General features: G+C 41.5%; 1 protein-coding gene across 1 annotated transcript; it reads left to right on the top strand.

Moving 5' to 3' along the window:
- Window positions 1–632: 632 nt before the first annotated feature.
- On the top strand, window positions 633–4,616 carry DYNLRB1 (dynein, light chain, roadblock-type 1; the record flags this gene model as incomplete). Its single annotated transcript, XM_009705377.1, has 4 exons — window positions 633–675; window positions 1,520–1,595; window positions 3,003–3,170; window positions 4,280–4,616. Coding segments are annotated over 4 exons (331 nt in total), but the record flags the coding sequence as incomplete, so codon positions are not given.
- Window positions 4,617–9,919: the final 5,303 nt, after the last annotated feature.

The raw sequence follows: 9,919 nt of genomic DNA, 5'->3' as shown, positions 1-9,919 counted from the left end.
ACCTTGTGAGTGAGGTTATCTGAAATTAAAAGTTGGTATCATTCTGTATGGATGCTTCTTTGCATGCAGATAGGTTTGTTAGGGTCCAATGAAGGAAAGCATTTAATGAATTAAGACTTAAATACTTCTAGTAAGAAGTCAGGAAATTATTTCAAACTAAACAGTTTGCCACCATATTTGTCTCAGCATTTGTACACCCTGTAGTTTGTTCTTTGTTTCAGTTCCCTTGTCTTCTATTTGGAAATAGTCCAGCATTCAGAAATAATCAAGAGCTTTGTTGAAAAGACTGAATTTTTCTATGCTGGATAGGACAGAAACTGCTTCATAAAGTCCAACTCAGGTGGTACCATCTCTTATCAGCAACACTTTGTGTTACTCCAAGCTACGTACTTGTACTAACAGCACTCTGCAGAAAGTTTGCTAGTAGTTCTGAGGTTGAGGCCATGTTGTTTTGTTAGGACAAGTCCTTTTCCCAGGGAACAGGGCTTAAAACACGACTGTGCCCATTTGCTGCGGGGTGGACGTGGAGAGAGGGTTATTCACAATGCCTAAGAAACACAGCCGTCTTGGCCAAATGCCCCATATAGGTCTCACCTTTCCTGAGTTCATGTGATTCCCGCTTTTGCTCCTAGACCATTTCTGCAGGACTCCATCTTGCAGGATCTGAAAGATGCTGTATGTCTCTGTTTCCTTTAATGGGAATAAAAAATGCTAAATATTCACCCAGCTGTGGAAAACAGCTCAGATGCTGGGGTTTTATGACCCTGTTAGAGAAGCTATAGTTAAATTTTGATTGATGTCTTGTAGCAATGGAAGTTGTACAGAATGGTTTGAAAGCTCTTCTGAAGTTGGTGGTGATTTTTACACAGAAGGCAACGGGACTACTGCCTTGGCCTTCAGTTTTCATTTTTCCCCCCTTTTTTTTTAAAGTTGATTTTACAAAGTTGTAAATTATTGTTAGTGGTTATAATCTTGTAGCTATCCCAGCACTAATCATATTTATAAATAAATAGCATTCATTCTTTTTTCCCCGTCTCTTTTCTTATTTGTAATTGCTCTTAGCAATCATTTGATAAAAGGGAGGGTGGTCTTGCACCTAGAATGTATCTTTTTCTACTTTTTTCTTAAATTCCATGTATATTTTCATACATCATTTTTGCTTGACACCTAAATTGTAGCAGTCTGACTAAGCAGTCTTCCAGTTGCAAGCCTACAGTAAGGAACTGATGGGTGAGTTTGTGGGAGGGTTGGGGAGAAGGAGAAAGATTAGAGGGAAGTTCCAGGTTTCCACAAGATTATAATCACAAATGAGTGAAGAGAGATGGCGAAGACAGTTGGAAAACAACTGAAAAGGTCATGTGGAAAAGGTAGTACCAAAGTACAGACACTTTGCTGTATAGAACGGTGTAGGTAGTATCTGTTTGAATCATCTTTGTGCAGCTTTATTTTCAGACACGTTGTTGCAAAAGGCAAATAGCAGCTGTAATCCTCTGTTGACTTGTGTTTTCTTTGTTTGCAGGCTGAGGTGGAAGAAACACTGAAGCGAATTCAGAGCCAAAAAGGAGTGCAAGGAATTATTGTTGTTAATTCTGAAGGTACTGTGTCAGTCTCGGTTTTCTGAGGTACAGCTTACTGTAAACATGCATCTTAAGGACTGATGATCGTAATACTTGCATTTAGCAAAGGTTTTCCTCTAGCCAAAGCAGATAGACAATAGTTAGGCTACAAGAGAAAATTGGATTCCCATGTCTGCTTTTCTGCAAGCTCACTTTATTATTTTAGGAAATAAATTAAATAAACTAAAATAAATTGCAGAAGATTAGAAATATTTGAGTTATGCCAGTGTTTGAGACTGTATTCTGTCAAAGCCTTTATCAGTAGCACTAAAAGCTCTCATGACATCTGAAATCTTGCTGCTGTCTTTGGAGACTCGAGTAGCTTAGCAGCTCTCGTGCTTGCGGCCTCATGAGACTCATAAGCTGGTTGTCTCTTTTTGGAGTCATTGAAGGGTCCAGCAGAGCAGACTTGTTCAGAGCACTCTAAATACACTGTGAGCAGCCCAACTTCTTAAAATGGTGTAATTATCAATTTAAATTGAATATTTCCTAGAAATAATCCTTAGAAAGGATGACAGATAGTAGCTATATATGAATATATTGAAAGTCAGATCATTGTGTACCTGTATGCAGCTTGTGTTCCTGCTCGCTGCTTTTTCATGATAGTGAATAATGGATTGTGCTCTCCAGGCTGAAGCTGCGCTTATTTGAACATACACCTGCAAGCAGTTTTTCTGCCATGCCTGTATTTGGTAGTTGGCTGCCGCACTGTTCTGACACGTGAGCTGAATTTTGGCTGGCTTTTTGTGGGAAAACGTATCTAATGGGTGGCAGAAGTATAAAGGAGGGAAAGCTGTGGCCAAACACTGTGTCTGCCCTCTTGGCTGGTGCACAAGAATTGAACCGGGGACTTTGTGGGACTGCATCAACTCTTACAGCTGAACGTTGGAGCCTCAGCTTTGTAACTGTGTGATGCAGCAGCTGATGTCCTCTATAATCAACATTGATCCCGGCCTAGCTTACTTGAGTATCATTTAATTGTGATGTTCAGGAGCCTTTCTGAAAGAAAAAGCTGTCCCCAGCCAGAAGAACAAAATTGAAACATTGGTTTTTCCTCTCCCTGCCCGCCTCCCCCTGTATTTATTTTTGTTATAGTTTATTTCTATTCATAAATCTCATAAATGAAAAGGCAAAAGTAAAGCACTGCTGGTATTAGAGGTAAACAGTTCTTCTCACCTACACCCATGGTTCCAGATCTTAGCCTTTCCACACCTTATTTCTGTTCATATTCTTCTTTTAAGCCTTTAAAAAAAACCACTCCTAATCTCTGGTGTAGCGACAACATCTGCTTAGGTTAAATAGCCACCTCAGTTGGACCTGATGATACCCAAGGTGGAGTTAGTTCTGGATTTTTGTCACCGACCCTTGCCGTCCTGTTTCTTGCAGGTATTCCGATCAAAAGTACTATGGACAACTCCACAACAATTCAGTACGCGGGCCTCATGCACAGCTTCATCATGAAGGCAAGGAGCACTGTGCGAGACATTGATCCCCAGAATGACCTCACATTCCTGCGGATCCGCTCCAAGAAAAATGAAATCATGGTTGCACCAGGTAAAAGCGAGTGGGGTGAAAGCAGGCATCAGGGAATCCAGCAGAATTCTTTTCTTGTGAGTTTGACGCTGTCAGCCGGAGAGTAAAGTTCTGCCTGCTGCTTTTATTCATATTGCGTAATCTCTTCTTTTCTAAGAAACTGTTTTGCTTTCTTCAGAGCTGAAAGCTTTTATCATTGACCTAAGTTTGCTTTTTCATGTTTGAATGTGGGAAATTACTTTCCTCATTTCATGTTGATCAAAGTAGAAAGCAATAAATAGTGTTTGAAAGCATGTTGCAGCCTCTCATGCATTGTGTTTCTCAGTATAAAACCACAAGAGTTGGAAAGGAATATGTTTTGAGAGCAGTTTCAGTTCAGCACTGTAGACTAAGTGATAAAGCAAAACAGTCCCATAGATTTTCCAGTTCAGAGAAAAGTAATAGAGCATATTGTAGCTCTAATCATGCGTCGTAGAATATAGCAGTAGCAACCTTCTTTTCAGGAAACTTCCTCAGTATTTCATCAAGTTATGAAATGGGAAGCAATAAGGTGAGTACAGTTCGCTAATATGTCAGGAACTCGGCTTTGTTCCTTCATACTGCATCGCCTCTGTGGTGCGATTGTGGTGTTGGAGAGGCAAGGGAGGGGATTGCAGTTGCAGTAGACTGTTCTGCAGGGAGTGATCAAGGCAGATCTTAAGACAGGCTCTGAGGTTTATGCTGAGGCAGCCTCTGATTTCCATATGAAGGATGAACAGAGGGGAATAAGCATCGCTCCGGAAAAAAATGCAGCTACAGCCACTGCAGGCCAGCGGTCTGCCTGTGAGATAAGGGAAATCACTGCCTTGCACCACCTATTTTGATTCCATCATTGCATGTTCCAGTTACTATTATTTCCTAGACATAAACCGAGTTAAAATCAATTGGCTTGGGAGCATGCAGTTTTTAAACTAAGACTCATAAAAACAAGTGATCTGGTACGCTAAGCCTGTTTTGTTCATTGAGAACGAATGTCAGGATGCTGTAGTTCCCAGAGTGTATCAGTGAGATACGAAAAAAATGTTGAAATTTACTGTTACTGTGAACAAATATTGGCCATGAAGAATAATTTGATTTTCTTTTTCCTCCAGATAAAGACTACTTCCTGATTGTCATCCAGAACCCAACTGAATGATTACACTGACTTGGTCTGGTTTTTTTCCCTTTGCCCAACTCTTTTTTTACTTTAATGGTAAAGAATAGAGCGTTAGTGTTAACTCTGCTGTGCCACTTCAGTAATGTCTGGAAAAACAAAAGCAGGTGTTTTTGTTGTTTACAAACAGAAAAAGTGGCTTTTTTTTTTTGTATCACAAGTTGTTTTGTGGAGGAGTTGGTGAATTAGAATCAGGCAGTAAAAAATGCAACAGATTCTTTTAATAGTTAAGAAGATAATATAATAAAGTTCTAATAATGTTCTAAAAAATACTATTATTTGTATGTTTCCATGCTTCTGTCACCACTGAGATATGCTTTTACACTATTACTTTTGAATGACTGTAAATATGAAACTTGCCTATCCTCTAGTTCTGTCTTACTCTGTTGGTTTTACAAGTTACTTTGAAAAAGTCTGACCATATCAAATTAAAAAGTGTCATCAGTGACTGTTTTGGTCTTATGTGTTTTCTTTCTGAAGATTTTAATTATTCTTGTGATTGATTGAGTTTTTCTTCAAAAAGTAGAACCTTTCTAGGACTATTTTTACTCATCTGTTGCTTTCTCTAAACAGGGATTTAGTCTAAGTGTGTGTGCAATGTACACATAATTCCCTCGTGTGTTGGAGCATTTTCCTACCACTTCCTTTTTGTTTCAGACAGAGAGTAGTGTGGCTAAGTAAGGCCATCGAGGCTGCCTGTTGGAGCGCTCGTACTATCACAGTTCAGTAGCCAGAACCAGATTCATCTGGTATCTTCCTTTAGTCGTTTTTTATTGATGGCCATTAAGGACAAAAAGAGGTCATCTGGTTCCTCCAAAATAATAAAGGGGTTATTTTCATAGCCTTGAAAGAGCCTTTTAATTGCATGCAGAGCTCAAGAATTTGTGCAGAATGTCTACATCGAAGAGGTTTGTCATGTGTGTGACAGACACGACTCTGGCTTGTAGTGAAGAGTCCTAGTGATGTGCAGAACATCATAGCCCAGATTCAGAAATTATGCATATTGTCTTGCACTGCATTTTTTTTGCATATTTGAGTAGCTCAGTACAGCTAACTGCTACAGCAGGGAGTGGTGCTCAAAGAGCCTGGTGCCTTCCCTGGTGTCGTTTGTCCCACAGAAAAGGGAAGACTTCCCGGTGGTGTAGCTGCCTGCTTGTGCTTCAGCCTCCTCACACCTCTGGCCTCAGACTGCTTGTGATAGAAGGGTTTTACCAGCTGGAAAAGGAATTTCTCCCAAAGTGCATCTGAGCAAAAACACACAGCCGACAGGTATGAGATGTACTGTACAATTAAAGAAAGAACCTTGATTGAGTAACTGCAGTTTTATTAGGGGATACTGTTTGTTGCGCTGGTGAGGGATCACTCCCAACTCGTGTATCTCTGTTAGCAGAAATGTATAACCTGAGTTTAGCCCTGCTTTTTCAAAATTACAAGCAGTAGTAGGAACATGTGATACGGCCCAGTTCTACACCGAGGAACAGACTTAAGAATTTATGGGTGATCTCAGCAAGTTAGGGGGTTTTGCAGGCAATTGGCTGCAGTGCAGTTTTGGAGTCTTTAGTAAAAATGTTGGTGTTGACTTGGACACTTTTCTGGATTTCAGAGCGCAAAGTAATGGGGTGGATACGTGGTGACTCAAACAGCTAAGATAACCTGTATGTTCAGTGTTTGTTTTCTGTGCGTTTTCAGACTTGGGCATTAGTTTATAGATCGTGTATAATTTTTAGGTAGCGGTTATGACCATGAAGGTCAGAAATGCTTTTTGAGATCTGTAAAGTGGTCAGTCCTGCAGCATCTGGGTGAGGGTGCTTTACAGTATTTTGGGTATCTCAGCTGTCGTCGTGACTCAGTGTCGGCCGTTACTCAGTTTATGAACTGTTTCTCCCGTCAGGGTATGTCTGACCACACTAAACTGGTGTAGCCCTGGGATCACATTTTGTGCCAAGAAGTGACTGACGTAAGCATCCATCTCCTAGTCATAGAAAACTGACAGATAACTCGCAGGGTGTGTATTCAGTGGCCCTTTTATTACTGAATCTTGGTTTAAGTCATGCCATCAAAGCAATGAATAGGGTCTGAAATCATGCTCTGCTTTTGGAGTACTTCCTTATAGCAGGTTATATAATGCATGTGATCTGTCATAATTTCATTGAATGCTGTCCCAAAAAAAACGGTCTCCAGCAAGCTGAAGTCTCTGGATAATAACTGAATACTGAGGCAAGGCAGAAGAAAAATGAGACTTCAGTTATCTCCTCCATCTTTCGTTGTTCATAGCCAGAGAAATGTTTCCTTGGAGGTGGTGACTTGCTTATGTATTTTGCCTTTCCCTAGTAGGTAGCAGTGTTACTCTCTTGAAGGATTTCTTGAGTGTTCTGCATTTGTTTGGACACTTCCCTAAGGACAGCTGTCCTACCAGTGGTTTTGTGTCATACCTTAGTTCGAGACAGAATGTTGAGGTGTTGGTTTTTAACAAGCTGTAATAAATAACCCTGTTGCAAAAGAAAGCTCATGCTCGTTTTCTGCATTGTGTTGAGACCATAAACTTGCAGTCAAATTACTAAGTTCCTGCTATATGCTGATTGTTTGGGGTTTTGGAACGGGTTTGGGGGTTGGTTTTTTGGTTTTGTGCTTCCACCCCCCCCCGGAATGTGAGCAGTCTGACTTGAATTTGAATAAAGGGGTCTTGAAGAGGCTGGTTTTGGAATCTAGAGGAGCTTGTCAAATCCATCTGGTCAGGGCAGGGCCTTGCTTATGCCATGCTAGTGCTGCCTTTATGCTAGCATTCAAAGTTAATTCAATTTTTTTTTTAAAAAAGGGGAAGAAGTGAATCAAGCTGAAGAACAACAACTTTCATTTAGATACTTACTATGGAGAAAAAGTGGCTTATTTGGATCAGGAGCATCAGAGAGTCACAGAGATCTGCCCGGAAGCAATTCCTCTGTATGCCAGTTAGGGGAGGATTTCACTTTTCCTAAGTTATCTTCAAGAAGGTCAAGAAAGAGATGAGATGAAGTGCGGCATCTTGTCCAGTGTTTGCTGAATCTGGGCCTAGTCATTCCTATGGTAAAATTATTGTCAGATTGAGGAAGAATAGAAAAATAAGCGTTACGGTTGTCGTCCTTTTTTCTAGCCAGAAAGCATGATGAGGTGGTTCAAAGGAGGGCTTGAGTAACTTCTGTGATCCATGCCTTAGAGTTGCTTTGTGTCATGGTTGGAGACTGGCCTAATTTGCTGTCTTGGAGAAGTCAGTTTTGATGGATCCCTCTCTGAAGGCAGAGGAAGCATCTGCTGCCGAGATGTGGAAAACAAACCCTAATACGTTAACAAGCTCATGAAAGGAAGTTTGAGTTATGGCTCTGGGCTGTGAACAGCAGCACTTGAGGCTCAAGGACGTGCTCTCTTGTGCTGACTCTGCTCCGAGATAAGGCTCTGGCAGAGGTACGGAGGTGATAATGTATTAATACTGCAAAAGTTAGGCTTGTAGAAACTCATCTTCTATGGATCTTGGAGCAGCTCTTTTAAGCTGCTCCAGCTTGTCTTTGCTCCAGTGCCCTCCCAAGCAACTCTTTGTCTGCCTGAGATAGCTGAGCTCTGGCTGTGCAGCGCTCCTCTTCACGTACGGGACAGTTGTGTTTGATCTTGTCTTAACACTTTTGTTATGTGTAGCTACGCCTATAGGGGATGAAAATCTGGCATAGATAGTTACACCAGTATAGGCTGGCCTTATGTTAGTAGAGCTAGAGCAGCTCCTGGAACCAGTATAATCTCTAGGAAAAGCTGTGGCAGCTGGGGTCTGCAGGGACAGTGAGCTCTGACAAACACTGCCATGTCAGCAGAAGCCTGAGCATCAACACAATTTCTGTTGACAAAATTACACTTCCTTTACCAGCATTACAGGATTCCTTCATGGAGATTTCCAACCGCTTGCCTGGTTTCGCAAGCATCCAGGGGTGCTTATTATCAGTGGTACTTACCCTGTAAGAATGCTGGCATGCGTCAAGTTTGTTGTTGATCCTAGGTTATTTTAGGACAGCTTGCTGGTGCTGGGTTGGTACAGCTGGTTCTTTCCATCTTCTTTAAACCTTTGACTGATCCGGGTTTTTTTTGGATCTGAAGTGCACCTCCTTAAATAAGGAGTTTTGCCAATGACATCAGTAAGAACAGGCAAGAGAGGTATTAGTGTGTGCAAGATTTTTCAGGAGAGCTGAGGGCTGAAGGAGGAAGTCTATAAATCATACTCTGCTGTATTAGAAGTAAAACTTTCTTGATCCACCTCCCATTTTTGTAAGTACGTTAGCATTCTGAGAAGCTCCAGAGCTTCCATGAACCAGTGTCTTTTCTCCCCCTCTGGGCTTACGAATAATATTCTGTGGAATTATGGCCCCAGTCCTGCAACAAGGTCTGCATGGATAAAATCAGGGATCAAATCACTAAATCAGAAGGAGTTCCTCGTGCCTCTCATCAAAAAGGGGTTAACACTTTATAACAATAGTAATAAAAAATCCCTGCCTGAGGATGCAGTCTGTAAAGTGGATCAGCATGCCATGTTTAATTCAACATTACTGCTTTCCCTTCTGTATGTTCTGATTAAAAGGACATATATCGGAAATGAATGTCTCTACCTGTATCTTAATCATAAAAGCGAATCTGAAGAGTTTACACTTCCTTACCAGTATGCGTTTAATTAACTACTGCTACTGCTTTGTCAAGGAAAATCCCTGATGTTAGCCATGAAAGTAATCGTTTCCTTTCTTGGATAAACTCTACAAGGAGAAAAGAATTTGTTCAATTGTAGTTAAATATGTTGTTGTTTTAATTGGTTACACTTGTAATACTTGGAACAGTTTTTTAATAGGTGCATCATTCATGTCTTTTTTTACGAAGGTTGTACTTAATCCTATAACATTTTGTGTTCACTTGTGTTTCGTGGCAATTCACTGTAAACAATGAAACGTTGCTTCGGCAGAATACAGCTTTTGTTGCAGCATACATTGAGGAGGAATATTAAACGTGGTTTCTTCGTGAAACATCGACATTCCGTTTGCAGTTGTTTTTTGATTCATTTACAGTAGCTCCAGAAATAGCCTGCCCTATTTGTAGTCGTGCTGCGGTCTTTAAAATGTTCAGCATAGATGTGGCTCTGAAGGCAGCAGGGAAAACAACAGACTCGTTAGTTGAGAAATGATGGAGGTAGCTGTGGGAATTGCAAATAACCTGATTATCTCGGTGAGATTAGTTTATGGCCAGGTTTGTTGACTGTAGAAGCTCACAGATACGCCCACGGCCTGAAGGGTCCCAGCAGGCATCCCCGCATGGCTGCCCCCCTCCCGCCAGCCTCACAGCACCAGTGTTTGCTAACAGGAGCCAGCGGGAACGCGTTTGAGCCGCCATCTCCAGGGAAGCCACTGCGTGCAGGAGTCACGGACACATCTGGCCGTCAAGCACCTCTGGAAACCCCAGCCCGAGCGTTAAACAAGGCCCTCTGCCTGCTCTCCTCCGACCGAAGCGAGAGAACTGCTGGTGTTTGGGGTCATCGCGTTGTACTGGTAAACAGCCGTGCTCTGCCCTTGTGTTCGTT

This window comes from Cariama cristata, unplaced genomic scaffold (assembly GCF_000690535.1).
Source record: "Cariama cristata isolate BGI_N322 unplaced genomic scaffold, ASM69053v1 scaffold34338, whole genome shotgun sequence".
Classification (NCBI taxonomy): domain Eukaryota; kingdom Metazoa; phylum Chordata; class Aves; order Cariamiformes; family Cariamidae; genus Cariama; species Cariama cristata.
The sequence above is the reverse complement of the archived record's forward strand: the minus strand, read 5'-3'. Positions and strand labels throughout refer to the sequence as shown.